A 16,621-nucleotide genomic window follows, 5' to 3' on the forward strand; every position below is an offset into this window, starting at 1 on the left:
CAATCATATGTGAAACGTTTAAAAAGCCCCATAATAAACAAATCAATCACATTTCATAGGTATGTAAACACTGCCCCCTGCTGTTCCCCTTGGGTTAAGCTGATGATCCTGAGCACGGCAATATGCAGCTCCCACCTTGTTTGTCTAAGGAGGGCCACATCTTCTCGAAACACCCCAAGACCTCTCATATTCATTAATGACACTAATTACATGAAACGATACAACAGACGTCCAGCGCGACATCTGTCCCCTGCCTGTCACCGGTAAGGGATGTCTATGTGGGTTCTGTAAAAATAAGTGAAATTGACCCAAAATTTGAGACATCTCTCCAGGCTCCGGTCCATTTCTGATTATTGGACCTCTCCATTGGTTGCTATAGCGACAGGACTATTTGTCAAACTTTGCACCGGAATCTGTTTCATAAAATGATTAATGAATGGGTTTCATTGTTAAACTTTGTAAATCCAACAGCACCCTCTAGTGGTGGATTCTCAATACAACAGGCTAGAATAATTACAAACTGTAACAATGTAACAGTGACCTTCTACAGATTGTCAATACTGCCCCATTCCTGAAAATCATTTACCATCTCAGCCGGGTATCCGGTCCGTAGATTTATTAAAACATACTCACTGCAATATCTATATAAAACCTAAACAAACCCCCTAATATTTCTGATTTAATGTAATGAAAGCCAACTATTCAAAATAAAATGGGGTTTAAAAAAAACCAAACATTTAGTGAATTTGCCATTTTGATGGTTGATCTATTTAAGTAGCAGCAAACCCAAAAAGATCCAAAAGCAGGGAATTTGCCTAAAATAAATGTAAAAGATAAACAGAACTTAAATAAGAATAGGTCAGGCCTTAACTAAATACACAAAAGCTTAAAAAGATAAATATAAAGTACTTTATATTATGGAGAATACATTTTTCTACATTTCCAATATATTAATATTCCTTTAAAATATAAATATATATCAAAAGAAAATGGTAATAAAAAGAAACAGGTAGGCAGGTGTGTGAAGGTATTTTATGTTTAATACATCTGAAAAGTATGCATATACAAAGATTTGAAACATGAAAAAGCATTGGTTCAATACTAATGAGTCTACAAGTTATTCATTTGGGAAGATGGAATATATTCCCTACCTATTAAAAAATAATTCTGGGGAATAAACCGTGTGGTTTTTTTGGTAAAATCCTTATTAACACTGGCGTCTACATTTTTATACATTATCTTTGAAACAGGAATTCCACGTCGGGCTTCCTCGGGTAACGTTTGCATGCAAAATGTACAGAAATGGGAATTGGCTGGTCCCTCAAAATATCAAACTAAACAAAAAATAATAATAAAAACCACTCCCCTCCTTACAAAACAATAAATCAGGCGCATCTATTTAACCAAAGGTCTGAAGCGATTATTAGTTATATTTGTTAAAAAAAAAAAAAAATCAATTTCTGGAATCCCCGGAGACGCAAGTCTAACTAGCCTAGGTGAACCTCGCCAAGATATCGTCAGATGAAGGGGCTTCCAATGCTTCTTACTGCCTCCAGCAGAGCAGGGGTTAAACTGTACGGATATCAGCTCAGTGCTAAGAAAATTGCCCCCTTTCTGCCGGAAGGGTCTTGGGAAACGGAGCTTCGGAACGGCCCAGACGTCGGGTAAGGAAGCAAGACAACGGATCTTTGGAGTCTACTTGGCCAACGCCAACCGGTCATTGAGTGAAGACTCCCGGAATTTATTAAGCGTGACTCTAAAACCTCAACTTCCGGGCCGGAGCGTCACTCACGTCTGCGTAACGCCCGCCGCCGAGCTCGCACAAGTTGGGCTGGTAAGTTGGATGTCTCGGATTAGTCTGTTAACCTATAAAGCACGCCTCGCTCTTAATATAAGACATTAGAAACAGTAAATAAACAATAAAAATAAAAAACACCTAGTAACAACGAACGCGTGTTGGCCGTTTCCTCGAGATCGTTCTTCTAATCTCAGTACTTAATTTATTGTTTCTGTGTATTCCCCAAACACGCTCCAGTTTTTTTTCTTTTTTTTTAGGGGGGGTGGGGTAATAGATGTGGGGGGGGAGTAGGGGGGGATTAAGAGTTTGTTTCATCTTTAGTTTGATTTAAACATTTGATTTTTTTTTTATTTTGATGCCGACACCAGCTTTGCAGAAGGGAGACCGTAGACGGATGTTCATAGCAGCACGCATTTGCGCTTCTTCTTAGGCTCGGGGGGCTCCAAGGCAGCCAATATCGCCTCGTCAAATACATTCTTTAGGCCTTTCTGAAAAGGGTTAAACAGAGAGAAATGGGCGGTCTCATCTTAAGAAATTAAGGCAAAAAAAAATAAGTTTAGATTCTAAGCAAAAACAATACAAAATAAATAAAATAAGAAATTTCTGCACCTTTATAGAAGATATTAAAGGAAGCACCGCTGCGGAAGCCGATTACCCGCGGACGCCGTTTCAGAGCCAACTAGCGCTTTAAGATTTTTTAGTTTTTTTATTATTTTTTTTTTCTTTATAATGCAATTGAATACTTGAGGCCACGAGAAAAAGATATTTAAACCAAAATATATAAAAACACACAGAAGGACACTGTCCAAAAGAAGGGCTCCAAAAGACCGCGAGAACGCAGGGCAGCGCTGTTAGAAAATACTGGGGGGGGGCAGTTGGTTCTTCGTTAATAAAGTCCTCTTTGGTTGAAATCAGTTCATTTTTGGAGCTTCCTTTTGAGCGAGTCCTTAATTTTTAGTTTTCAGAGTAAAAAATAAATAAATAAATCTGCGCATGGATACAGACGGCAACTCGAAATAAAACCAGTACTAAACACCACCAATACATTTGAAAGCAGGCATTTATGTTACTCCGGTTACAGGGTTTCCATACAATTCAAAAAATATATAAAAAAAAAAACGAACCCAATCCCCCCTCCCTGCGCAGTCCGTGACGATAAATTAATACATTTACTACAGAAAAGGAACAGAAAGGAAGAAGAGAAGTTCCGGATCAATCGTCTGCGATGACAAAACACGGTTTAGAAAACACGGGTGCGTTTGGGTTTCCCATCGTACTACAATGCAAGAACGCTACTAGTACTACCACTACTACAAAGCTCAGCCAAGCAAAAGCAAAACAAAAAAGGAAAAAAGCAAACCCGATCTCCTTCGGAACGTCACAAATAAACATTCACGTTATAGACGAGTAAAAGAAAGGTCTTTGCGCTGGAGAAGCCCCTAACGGCGTCCGGTTTAAAGTCCTCCGCTGGGCAGGACGCCAGAAAGTGGGATTTCTACCCCGAGAACCACCTTCACCCGCTAACCGCGTAATCCGGCCCAAGGTTTAAGGCCGTTAAAGAGTTTGGCGACCCAAAAATAAAATAAAAACACGATTAAGAGTCCAATTATTTTTAAGCTTAGTGGGAAGCCAATACAGGTCATATCCGGGGTCTCGTTTAAGGAAAGACGCACAGGTTTTGCCAACATACTTGTTTTATTAGGTTTTTGTAATTTATTTAATGTTTCGCTACAAGTGGTGGGACAGCGGAAGCAGCATCGAGAGAGAGAGAGAGAGAGAGAGAGAGAGAGAGCGCAGCTTAGAATAAACAGCACTTCCGTTTGGGCTGAGTTTCCGGAGGCTCGAGGGCCGCTAGGATAGCCTCATCAAACACATTCTTCAGACCTCTCTACAAGACAGAGGGGAGGAAAGAGAAGAGCAGCCAGGTTAGAGTATTAGAGAGAAACGAACAGCAGATTTATTAAAAAGAAAAAGAAAGCCGGAACCGCGGGAGCCGCGCGGCGGAGGAAAGCAACATGCGCCGGTTAGTAGGATCACAGACAAAGCAGCAGGCAGAGCGCTAAGCAAAGGGCGTAGAACGAGACTTTGCACTTGGTAGACCCCCTCTCATTTTGGAAGTCATCGTTTTTTTTTTTAATTTTATTTATTTTTTAGTGCTCAACAGGGACCTGGATATTGGTTTTTCTTTTCACCCGGAGCAGGCGCTGCCGGCAGTGTACCCAGCCGTGCCCTTTTAACTTGTAAAATAGCTAATCTTGCCAATCAAGTGTGTTTTTTTTGGAAAGAAAAAGGAATTGGTGTAAAATAAATAAATACAAATAAAGCCTTTAGAAAGAAAGAAAAAAAAAATTCTAGCAGAAGGTCTATCCAAGTATTAAGTCAAATTCTAACGGGATGAACGACCACCGAAGGCACTTTTGAAAGGTAGTACCGAGCGCCCCCCCCCCCCGCGTTCCGTAGCGTTTTCGGCGCACGGCAAACATACGATGGAAAAGTAAAGAAACCTGGAAAATCCGGGGATCGTATCGAGAAGGACTGGCGGCAAAGTTCTGAACATGGAGCAATCGGCTGGACGTTCCGTGGCAACCGCTCCACGTTTGTAACTCTGCCCCAGAAAGGTAAATACATTTCTATCTATAAACTGGAATTAAACCATAAAAATCTACTGATTTCACTCCATTCACGAACCGAGACTCGCACCCGAGGAACGCCAGGCATAGTTTTAATTCTTTTAACTCTTTGACCCTTTCTTTCACGGCCATCATCGTCATGTGGGTCGGATGACGCAATAGTAATAAAAATAATAATAAAGCACACGTTACGGACATTGGTGGCGCCAAACACTACGTGTTCCACGCGCTTCGACGTCCAAAGCAGCCTTTCCCAGGGCATGGAGGATTTGAAACAGAAAGCGTCGATGAAACGCCAATGATCCGCGATTACGTTTGGAAGAAGTGATTTAGAGAAGAAAACTCCGACGTAGCTAAAAACGTTACATAAAAAATGTCCATAAACCTGAATACCCCCCCGATACACAGACGGAGAGAACGCGTTACCCTGCAAATTGTGAAATGTGGATAAATAAAACGTTTATTAAGAGTTAAATAGCCGTTTGCAGAAGCAGATTTTCCAGCGCATGCAGTTAACAGAAATTTGGGAAGAAAAAGCATAAAATAAAAAATGAGAGTAAAATATCAAGGACTCGAGATAAAATTATAATAAAGGGAAAAAAAATGCCATTAATAAAAATAAAGCAACCGAATACAGAGAACTCCTCAGAAAACGGCCAATTCAGCCTCACGCGAGTCATTTTACGACTGAAAATACGCTGGAGGGTTTGGGGCAATTTCAGCGCCGGCGGAGGATCGCGAGAACGACTCGGGCCGTGTGTGATGTCACGTAACTGTGTTTCGATGACATCACAGCAGCTGCAAATCAGGAGGTTTACACACAGAGATGGGAACTGCCAAAAAGTAGCAAGAAGTTCTGTCTAAAGATAATCAGAGAGTGGAGAGCAAAGAGAGATGGGTCTATTCACTAAAGAGAGAGTTTAAACTCACTTCACTATTCAATGCGAGGGGTCTGTATAAGGAATAATAATATTTTACATACAGAAGCCGTTTTGGAGGTCGGACCTTCATAAAGTATAGGAAAGTGAAGAAGCTGAAACAATAATCTCCCTTTAGTGAATAAACCCCACAGACAATCTCACCAAAGACAAAGCACGACACAAAGATCCATCAGACAATGAGAGAGAGACGGAGGAACACGGACGGCTCGGTGTGATAGGATTCAGCTTTACAACCCAAAAAAGTGATGCCATCAAAAAGTGCAGCTCATGACAGGATCGTCTTATCCCAAAAAAGCTGTTATTTTCACCAAAAGCACACACATTATCTTAAGCATTCAATTCTTTCACAACGGAACCTGCCTTCATTCTAATCGGTTTGGTATAATAGATTTATGGTATAATATATACAAATTGGGTTTCTGTCCTGTGTACCGAGGCTCTGACCCCCGGCATCCGTCACCAGATTTTTGGGGAGATCCGGGCCACGTGCTATAAAACCGCTACTTATGGGGGGCTAGCGGCACATAGTACCCTCAGTACAGAGGGGGCATCTCCCCTTTCTGTGACATTCTGCAAATAAAAGCTATAGAAGGTTCAAGAGGTACAGGGGGAAAAAAGTTAGATTAAGGGATATCATTCTTACCAGGCCATAGGGACAAAAAAATAAATGAAATTATATATATATATCTCTAGTTAGTTATATATCAATCATTCTGGGTGTAAAATAAAAGCGCAGTCTTATCTGCAGCAAACGCCATAAACAGGTTGAGTCTCCGTTATACTGAAGGGGGACAGAAAAGAGGCTTCTGACTTCATGCGATTCTTGCCCCGTCTCCTCTTGGGCTCCTCCTGCTGTCCGCTCCGTCGTTCACGCTTCTCCCCTCCGTCCCACAGCAGTTCCGATCCGTCGCTCAGGTTTCCCCAAAGCGTTTCCGCTCCCTTTTACGGACAACGACCCGGAAGCGCTTCAAGACAGCAGAGGGGAAGCCAGAACAACGGAGCGGACAGAGGCGAAGAATTTCGGATGGGGATACGCAACCTGTACGATCGCTCAACGCAAAGCCAGGAGTTGGCATGTTCCTGACCGACTCATTTCATCAAACCCCATGAGACCCCGGACGCGAGCGCTCTGCACACAGACACTTCAGTGACGGCGCAATTCCTTTTCCCAAAGCGAGTGGATTTTTCCAGCGGTGTACAGAAGAAAGCAGAAATCCATTTCTTTATAAATAAAATACGTATCGATTTATCTTCTGGGAGACAAACAGATTTCATCGGACTCCACGAACGCAGCCGACGGCACGTGAAGGTGAAACGTTCCCCGAGGCATCGCTCTCTCTTACCTGCGTGAGTGCAGAACACTCCACGTACTTCACCGCCTTCAGGTCCCGGGCCAGCTTCTCCGCCGTCTCTGGAGTGATGGGCTTCTGTTTGTTTTTTGCAAGCTTCTCGATCGTCGAAGGGTCATCTCTTAAGTCGATCTGGGTCCCGACGAGCAAGAAAGGGGTCTTGGGACAGTGGTGGGTGATTTCCGGTACCCACTGAAAGAGAAGCGTGACAAATGAACGTCCCCTCTCGGCAGGCTGGAAAAACCGCTAAGACGCATCGGGCTAAAGGGGGGGGGGCGATAACGTACCTTTTCTTTCACATTTTCAAACGAAGATGGAGAGACCACCGAGAAGCAGACGAGAAACACATCTGTCTGGGGGTAGCTGAGGGGTCTTAGTCTATCGTAATCTTCCTGCCCTGTGGAAATAACACAAACAACAACATTTAAAACGGGCTGTCTCTCTAAATCCTGCAGGACCCCCCACCAGCAAAACAGACTGCATCAAATTTAAAGAGACCGCTCAGCTGTCTTATGCATTAAAGTACGATGGCTGGAGTGTCATCAGCAAGCACGTACCCGCGGTATCAAATAATCCTAGAGTATACGGCTCCCCGCCGATCATAACCGTTACGGCATAGTTATCAAATACCTGTAATAGAGGAAAGAGCAGAAATAAGTTAGTTGAGCAAATACGAGACTGTCCATTTTACATAAAACCGGCCCAAAACGCGTATAGAGAACACTACTGTATAGAGAACGCTACTGTATAGAGAACGCTACTGTATAGAGAACACTACTGTATAGACAAACCGGCCACAGAGGCAGAAGCTGCATTATGAATGAGATCGTTGTAACGCGCATGTACAACTAGAGTAACAGAATAAAATATGAGTAAATAAAGAAAAAGGGCAATGCGAGGAAGCCGGGTTTAACTCTTTACACAGATTCCTTTATGGTGATGTCACCGCGTGTCGCCGGCGAAACGCATAACCTGGAGACAATGCATGGCCCGGGGTTATTTACTATAAACATTAGTGAATCACTGAAAGTGAAATATAGAGTAGTACAGCAGAGGGGCCGAATGGGGCCGATCAGCCGGCATATTCTATGTTTCTACGTAAACGTTAAACCGTTGGGCTGGGAGTAAGTTAACGCGGGTCACAGACGCCCAGCAGCTGATCCCGCAGGGGCACTCACCGTGGGCACGTACTCCGAAGGGAATTTGTTTGTTGTGTAAGAGATTAAGAGGCAGGTTTTACCAACGGCTCCATCACCAACGACCACGCACTTAATCGTCTGCATGGCTGCTAATTACTCGATGTCGGCAAAGCTCGTTTAATGCAGACCTGAAAACGCAAACAGAAAGGATTTAGGAAATAAAATCATTTTTTGTCATTGCAGAATAAAAACAGCGAACAGAGAGGAGGCGCAAATACACCGAATATATTCACGAGCAACACATAGCGTATACGGTCATACAACACCGTCCAAAAGCTTAGAAAAGTTAGAAATGTCCTTGTTTGTGAAAGAAAAGTACATTTTATTCATTAAAATAACATGTAGCTGGAAACAGCTGTGTCCCAATGGCCCTTTATCACTCCCATCCCTCCTGGGTTCCAATGGCCCTTTATCACTCCCATCACTCCTGTGTCCCAATGGCCCTTTATCACTCCCATCACTCCTGGGTTCCAATGGCCCTTTATCACTCCCATCACTCCTGAGTTCCAATGGCCCTTTATCACTCCCATCACTCCTGGGTTCCAATGGCCCTTTATCACTCCCATCACTCCTGTGTTCCAATGGCCCTTTATCACTCCCATCACTACTGAGTTCCAATGGCCCTTTATCACTCCCATCACTCCTGTGTTCTAATGGCCCTTTATCACTCCCATCACTCCTGTGTCCCAATGGCCCTTTATCACTCCCATCACTCCTGTGTTCCAATGGCCCTTTATCACTCCCATCACTCCTGTGTCCCAATGGCCCTTTATCACTCCCATCCCTCCTGGGTTCCAATGGCCCTTTATCACTCCCATCACTCCTGTGTCCCAATGGCCCTTTATCACTCCCATCCCTCCTGGGTTCCAATGGCCCTTTATCACTCCCATCACTCCTGAGTTCCAATGGCCCTTTATCACTCCCATCACTCCTGTGTTCCAATGGCCCTTTATCACTCCCATCCCTCCTGGGTTCCAATGGCCCTTTATCACTCCCATCACTCCTGTGTTCCAATGGCCCTTTATCACTCCCATCACTACTGAGTTCCAATGGCCCTTTATCACTCCCATCACTCCTGTGTTCTAATGGCCCTTTATCACTCCCATCACTCCTGTGTCCCAATGGCCCTTTATCACTCCCATCACTCCTGTGTTCCAATGGCCCTTTATCACTCCCATCACTCCTGTGTCCCAATGGCCCTTTATCACTCCCATCACTCCTGTGTTCCAATGGCACGTTGTGTTCGTTAATCCAAGTTTACGTTTAAAAGGATAATTGATGGTTAGAAACCGTTTTGTGATTATGTTACAGCCGGAAACGTCCTCGTTTTTTCCGCGAGTTGAAACATTCCTCGCTGTCGGGACGTTCTGGGGCAGGGACAGCCGCGTAAGAATGTGTGACATTCAAGGTGTAAGTCTCCGGCTTGTGTCATCTACCAACTCAAATATTTGGACTTTACCAAGGCAAACAGAGAATGTCACGTCGTAACGTTTAACCCCTTCCCGCTTAGGGGGAAAAAAAATGTATATTAAAAATGGGCAAAAATAAAAATAAATGATCCAATGCAGGGGTCTCATGCGCAGATTACCTGCACTGCTGAGGGTTTGACGTCGTATGTAAAATTCAGTAGAGGTTGTAACTTCTGGGACGGTACCTGCAGTGTTTGAAGAGACTGCGTGGGAGCCCCTAGGGCTAGAGATTCTTTACAGCCGTGTCACCCCCCCCCGTAAAGCTATTACTACAAACCGTGCGCAGCCATTACTTCTAAAGATGGCAGCTCCTGCACGTCTTAGATTCAGGAGCCGTATGTCTATCCCATGCATATGGGAGTTCCCTCGCTGTATTAACCCTCTACCACTTCTGGAGGGAGGATGTTCCACTTATCTACCACCCTCTCAGTAAATTAAATACGCTGGGGGTACACAATACATAAACTCTTAAATGTTGTACCCCGGCTTAGTGCACCGGGTCATTTCCTGGCGATGCGTGATGTCATAGATCATTACGTCTGGAGCAGGCTACGGGGAACGGACAGGGATAGGGTTTGTGATATGTAGCTTCTGGAACTTGTAGGAGGCAGACTTTGCCCCTTTTCTCTTTGCGGAGCGTTAAGTAACTTTGTAACGCCGCTGCGGCCTCATACCAGCAGCTCGTACACCTCGGGAGGAGGCAGCGGTGACCTGGGACAAACCCAACAGCGAAAGGTTATCTGTTCAATGACATAAAAGCCGCTGTAAGAGTTCTGTGTTTTCCCTCGGATAGCAATAAACCCGTCCTTTAAACGTTTCCGTGTATCCGCAGATCTGTCTTTTGCCCCAAAACCTATAGCTTTTACAGCTTTCTACACTAACTTAACACGAAATACTCATTACTGATTAAACTTAGTAATACAGAATAACAAAACTCAAAGGGAGCCGCGGGGGTAAAGCTCTGCAGACTCCGCATTTAGGTAGGGCGACAAAAAATAAAAATGGCACGATCCTCCACGCTACGCGCCGGTGTGTGTTTAAGAAAATGGGGAGAAGCATGTGGTTGTGATTAGAGAGCCGAGAATAGAAAGATTTAACAAACAGTGCAAACAACGGGAATCGCCCAGGGCGTGCGTCTGAACGCAGAGAGGAGAAAAGCCCAGGAGCTCCGGCTTTAACTATTCCACCACCCAAACGTCCATCATCAATAACACCTAAAAGGATCCCCTGCGTCAAGGTATGCGACAAACCTATGTTTCCTAGGTAGATAAGTGGAAAAGCCTCCCAGCAGAAGTGGTAGAGGCTAATACAGTGAGGGTCCAAGCAAAGTCTGTCTAAAGACACGATAAGAAGTTCTTTTCAAAAGCACCTGCTGGTAAGGCAGGAAAAGCGAGGTATAAAGAGCACCGGCCCGCAGGATACAAATAAACCGTCGTCAGGTAAAGCAGATATACTGTACTTCCAGAAAATCATTACGCGGACGTCTTTCCGGTTGCTAAGAAACTGCTTTAAAATGTATAAGAACTGAATTCTAACAAATGCTTATCATTCCTGGGGGGGGGGTAATACGAGACATCAGACTTCGGTCATCCGCTTCCTCTAAAGACATCAGATTCCTCTCTTCTACCCCATTCTTCAGGTGCCCTAGAAGGGGGAGAGTCTATCTTGGGTTTTACAACTATGGGGATTATCTCACAAAGCGCGAGACCGACAATCAAACTGGCACCCATCACACCTCAGGCACCCATCACACCTCAGGCACCCATCACACCTCAGGCACCCAGCAGCGCCTATATTGCCAGACTGACCAAATTCGGGCCCTGTAGGACGAGCTGTGTCACAGCAGTAACGGACGCTTTACAATACGTAGACTTTTCAGTGTTTTTCTGATCACGCGATGGAATTACGACTACTTTAAAACACTAAATAAAAAAACAGTCCAACTTGCTTTGAAACACAGGAAAGATCTTCAGGTCAGATTAAGCCATGCCTTCCTTGTTGGACACCACTAGACAATAGAGAAGATAAAACACGGAAAGTCTCCTGGCCCTTTCTAATGGCCAATACGCTGAAAACTATCACCTTAAGAAAAAAAAAAGAAAATACGTAAAACAGGATTTATTCTCTGCTGATAAGCAGCTCCTTTAACAAGGCGCCGGCACGGGCATCATGACTGCCAACCGGTTAACGTTGGGAAATAGTATCATGAAACACCGTGCAGGTTTAAGTCATTTCAGGAGGGAGACACCCGCGTTCACACGCAGTTAGCTGCCTCCCAAACAGTTACCCATGAAGTGGACGTGTCGCTGCCTGCAGGATTCCAGGATTATATCCACCGTGCACAAAATTTCCAACAAAGGATGAACATCATGAAGACATCATTAAAAAAAACGACAAACTCGTCTTAAGTGTCAAAAGACAGAATGTGAAGCCCTCCAGGCATCAATAGGCGATCTGCAGACCATGCCAATCCATTACCAGATCACATGGATTCCCCAAGCCTAGATGAATGTTCTGATAGAAACGTATATAAGTTTGTGTTACTGTTTATAAAGATTTTTTTAAAGCCATGTGTGGGGGTCGAATAGAAAATACCGGCATCTTTAAGCTTAAACACGCATGGGATCGGCATACGGCGCCTGAATCTAAGACAAGACCAACGACTGATGAAGGTCCAAGTCTTTGCAACAGTAAAGTAAACCGGCTAGGTGCCAGAACCTTTTAGAAGCCGTGACTACCCTGCACCCGGGTAACGTCTAGTCCTGTTCTAGAGGTTTCCTTTACCGCTCTCTGTACGATTTTGCAAGCTTTTTGTTTTTTGACGAAATTATTTTGCGTTGCAGCACTTCCTACTGGATTCGTTATGCAATTAGGAAGCTTCGTCAACTGAATTAGTCACTGAAATCACGCATCGTAGCATTTTCTTTTTCATTGAGAAATCTCACCATTTCGCTATTTACATCAACACGCCTAAAAAAAAACAAAATACAAAATTGAAACGCGGGGCCAGCTCAGCCCTTTTCGTAGAAGAAACCCCGCCAAGACTGGAAGACACAACAAAGTAACCCAATTGGTGAATAAACTTTACTGGCCGCCGCAAACACTCAAAGAGCACATACGAGACTTTAGGTTCAGGGCATAAATTGGCTAAAATGCAAAACAGACTGCTTGGAGTCGCAGCTTCCGGACTCTGGGCTTTGCGAAGCGCTGATTAATGTGACATTTTCACAGAAGACAATCATTTCCCTGCAACCCTTTACTCTCGGATGCAGGACACCGGCCCCTAAACAAGAGGATGCCCTCGAAAAACAATAGCTGCGAAAATGTCAAGGCCAGGAAGCCGGACCCCCGACACGCTGCAGCTCAATTGTACGTCTCTGCATTGGAGGGGAAATCCACAAAATCCGCATCCTTTGATCGGCGAAAGACTTAACGAGGCGCTCAAGCGGTTAAATACCCGATGTCCCTTCGCGTTCTTGCTTCTTATCGCGCCAAGTGCCGTAATCGCGAAATTAAAAAATAAAAAAACGGGAGACGAGCTCTGCCTCGGGAGCTAATAAAATAAATCTGAAATATATTCAGATAGACGGCTGCACGGCGGGGCTCGGCAGGGGCCGCTCAGACAGCTGCATGATGAGATATGCCAAGTAAAAGCCCCTGCTTCATTAGGATCCGACTTATAAACAGCAGGAAACTGTCGGGGTTCTATAAAGAATCCTAACCGCAACGACTGCATCGTCAAAAAGATCTGAATATACTAAAGTGGGCTTTAACTGGTGGTCCAACCCAAACCCCCCCAATACACACCTCTGGGAACCTACCCCTGAACTACTACCCCCCTGGGGTTCTTGCATGACGCTGTATAAACAAGCAGCTGGGTGAATAGCGGGAGTTGGTCCTCTATGGTGGGACCGGGAGAAGTCTCTTGGTACCTTCACTTTGAAGACGTATTTGAAAGCCGCCTAAAACTTACTGCACGATCCTTCAGATTAAGGTTAAAGTATTATTGACGAGCCCGGTTTTATTCACAAAGTAGCCAATATATAGCAGGGTCTCGGTACCGGACTCACAGAGGCTATTCAGGGTGTCCGAGCCACACGACCAGCGCCTCTCGATACCTGGCAGGACTACAAGTCCCATGATGCATGAAAGGCTCACGACGGGAGGCTGAAGACCGGCTTTGTGTTTAAATCCTGGAGCAATCCCCAAAACCTCACCAGAACAAGCAAAGAGCCAACAGAAAAACTACGGCTTATTACAGAGAAGGCTCATGCATGTTGGCGATGTGACCCGGAGGACACATAAATAATCCTTGGCTGGCACCGCCGTGGCCGTCGGCCAAGGACTCAACTCCCAGAAGGCCAATGGTAACACACACAGGACACCGAGCAATAAAGTGTTCACTGTACTCCGTGAGATCCGACGCAACCGGCGACCTGGAATTCTGATGTCCAGAGGAGAGGAACCAGCCTTCCTGCCACATATATACCGTTCCAACCAACGCCAGAAAGTATATGTATGTTCTTCTGGGGAGTATGGAGATGTCACAGACAGTAACGCGTACATTTAATGCGTCAGAGCGCTTTAAAGGGGATAACAGACAATGCATCGAACCGCCACGCTACAGAAGGCACCATAACCCCTAAAACACGCCTGCGAACACGGGCCAAACTAACAACAGACAACTCTATGGTAATCGGGACGCGTGCACTAAAGTTTCGGTGCCGAGGCATTCACACCCCGACACGCTTTTCACACGCGCAGAGATGTTTCACATGAGTTTATTGATGGGGCGGCACAGCCGGGGCGGCCCCCTAAGCATTAGATTCATGCTGGAATTCACTAAAAGATAAACAGACAGTAACAGTTTACAGCAACCAAACGGCAACATCAGCCAACCAGAACCTTAGGAGCAAAGCATTAAAACCGAAATATTTCACCGCTGACAGATGTAATAAAACTACTACGGCCGCTCTGATGCCGGAACGCCGTCTTTATTGTCAATGCAGAATGATCCAGTCCACCAAAAAACACCTACCAGGGGCTTAATAACAGCACGCTACTAATATTTAATTACATTTTCTGTTCCAAAGAACTATAGTCACCCTAATGGCTTAGAAATAAAGAAGAAAATAACACACACACCAACGTTCAAAGGTTTGGGGTCACTTAGCAGTTTCCATGGAAATCAAGGAACTTTCTAGCTGTCAAATAACTGCAAAAGGGTTTTCTAACGATCAATCAGCCTTTTAAATTTAGATCAGCAAACACAACGTGCCATTGGGACATAGGAGTGATGGGAGTGATAAGGGGCCACGGGAACCCAAGAGTTATGGGAGTGATAAAGGGCCACTGGAACCCAGGAGTGATGGGAGTGATAAAGGGCCACTGGAACCCAGGAGTGATGGGAGTGATAAAGGGCCATTGGGACACAGGAGTGATGGGAGTGATAAAGGGCCTCTGTGCTCCTATGAATGACAGCTCATCCAAAACCTGCACATTTTCATGGTAACCTCACGGCTCTTCCAATATGACTCGATTGCGCTACCTGTATATAGATGAAAACACTCAGAGCACCTGGCCTAAGATTAAAGTCTGAAGGCCCTCCTGCCAGGTACCTCGCTGCCCTTTAAAACACAATACTCAAAGGGTTAAACACGCCGGGGCATTAGGCACTCATTGTATTGCGCTGCCGGCTTCCGACATTCGCAAACATAAAACAAAAAAAGAGAACTAAGTAGCCACAAAAAGAAGCCTCGCTACAAGATCAATGCCTGAAGTAAAAAAAAGCAAAGGAACGGCCGGTAAAAACAGTAATGGATATAATAGAATAAAGTTCATTGAACGGGAGCGTTTTGTTTACGTCGTATTAAAGGTCTCAGTATAAATATATAAATGTTTCATTAACGGAAAGAATGCAGACGCCAGAATCTGATTGTCTCGCCCGCGCAGAACGGTCTCAGCAAAACAAAGATGCTGCTCAATGCATCAAAGTGTGTAAGAGCCAAAAAGCTGAGATTTCTAAGAAAAAAAACACATCAATATATGGATGCTGGGTGACAGCTTCCTATAGGACCCTGCCCCTCCTTCCTCCCCTCCCCCACCAGCCTCCTCCCTGCAGCATTTCCGCCCTTCACCCCCCCAACCCCCAACAAAACCTCCATCATTCGCTGGATTTTCGGTTTTTGAGAAAAATGGACCATAAAAGCAGATTTTCGGGGCTCTGCTTTAACATTATGATTAATGAACACACAGCCGCATTCGGCGGGGGCCCTCGGAGCCCCCACTGTGTTTACTGGGAGGGCCAGCACCCCCCCATTAGCACCCAGCATAGCATTTCTTATTGATATAAATGACTCGTTCTTTACTTTTTACGGGGATTTTAATGCTGCAAAGGAGTGGGGCTGGGATGGGCACCGGAAAGCACCCAGGGGCACCCGGATTACCGCTCCCATGATGCTCAGCCAGTAAGGCTCTTTAAATCACAACAGAAAAAAGGGTAACCAGAGGACGGCGGAGTCTGATTGGAGTTGCCGAGCAGGATGTGGGTAAAAAGTCCCCGTTGCCCAGATCTGCTTGGGTTTTAACCCTTTCACTGGCAGGAAGTGAGCTGCTAGCCCCCTCCTGCCACCAAAGATAGCCAAAGATTACCAGCATCCAGTTTAAACACGGGGCAAGAAGGGGGTTCCCGATACCCTAAACGTCATGAAAATACCCCAAATATCACACAGATTGCGCCTCCCAAAGCACACAGGTAACACCCACTGGAATGCCCGGATGAGAGCCGGTACCCATGGGGCAAGGAAGGCCAGGCCTGACACCCGCCTGAAACTGCCCCGCACCCTTCAGGTGGGGGCCCCTATGCCCAGATTAACAGCCCCTGACCCCCACACACAGCGCAGGGCCATGCTAACCACCGGTAACGGGCCACAGCCGTTGACATAACAAAAAACTCGTTCCGAGTCCCGCCCTACCCGCTCCCCGCTGGGCCCCACATAGTCCCGCTCGTGTATATACCCGAACACGGCCGGTACCCTCGGTAAACGGAACACTTCAGCCGCCGCTTACCTCTCAGTCGTTCCCCCTTCTCTCCACCGGGCGTTGGCAGCTCTACACAGGGTTTCCTGGGCTGACGGGCAGGGACCAGCACTACGTGATGACGTCACCTCACCCTCCCAGTACCATTACGTCAGTGAAAGCGGCTGCAAATCCAGGACTGCAGACAGGGTGCGGCG

General features: G+C 45.5%; 1 protein-coding gene across 2 annotated transcripts; it reads right to left on the bottom strand.

The window, feature by feature from the left end:
• Window positions 1-2,132: 2,132 nt before the first annotated feature.
• Window positions 2,133-16,559, bottom strand: CDC42 (cell division cycle 42). 2 transcript variants are annotated; one of them, XM_053451395.1, is made up of 6 exons: window positions 16,455-16,559; window positions 7,897-8,045; window positions 7,276-7,348; window positions 7,006-7,115; window positions 6,713-6,910; window positions 2,133-2,286 (listed from the first exon to the last, which is right to left on the bottom strand). In XM_053451395.1, exons 2-6 carry the CDS (start codon window positions 7,999-8,001, stop codon window positions 2,197-2,199), a joined length of 576 nt encoding a protein of 191 aa, XP_053307370.1. In that variant the 5' UTR covers window positions 8,002-8,045; window positions 16,455-16,559; the 3' UTR covers window positions 2,133-2,196. The 2 variants fall into 2 exon arrangements, with proteins under 2 accessions (XP_053307370.1, XP_053307371.1); XM_053451396.1 differs by lacking the exon at window positions 2,133-2,286 and adding an exon at window positions 3,475-3,686.
• Window positions 16,560-16,621: the final 62 nt, after the last annotated feature.

Source organism: Spea bombifrons, chromosome 12 (assembly GCF_027358695.1).
Source record: "Spea bombifrons isolate aSpeBom1 chromosome 12, aSpeBom1.2.pri, whole genome shotgun sequence".
NCBI classification, from domain to species: domain Eukaryota; kingdom Metazoa; phylum Chordata; class Amphibia; order Anura; family Pelobatidae; genus Spea; species Spea bombifrons.

What these genes read in the sequence shown, in the direction of transcription:
- CDC42 (XM_053451395.1), bottom strand. Translation starts at nt 8,001, where the DNA reads ATGCAGACGATTAAGTGCGTGGTCGTTGGTGATGGAGCCGTTGGTAAA. An exon ending in CTTCGGAGTACGTGCCCACG is followed by an intron (nt 7,349 to 7,896) that starts GTGAGTGCCCCT and finishes CCTCTATTACAG; the next exon opens with GTATTTGATAACTATGCCGT. An exon ending in AGGATTATTTGATACCGCGG is followed by an intron (nt 7,116 to 7,275) that starts GTACGTGCTTGC and finishes TTATTTCCACAG; the next exon opens with GGCAGGAAGATTACGATAGA.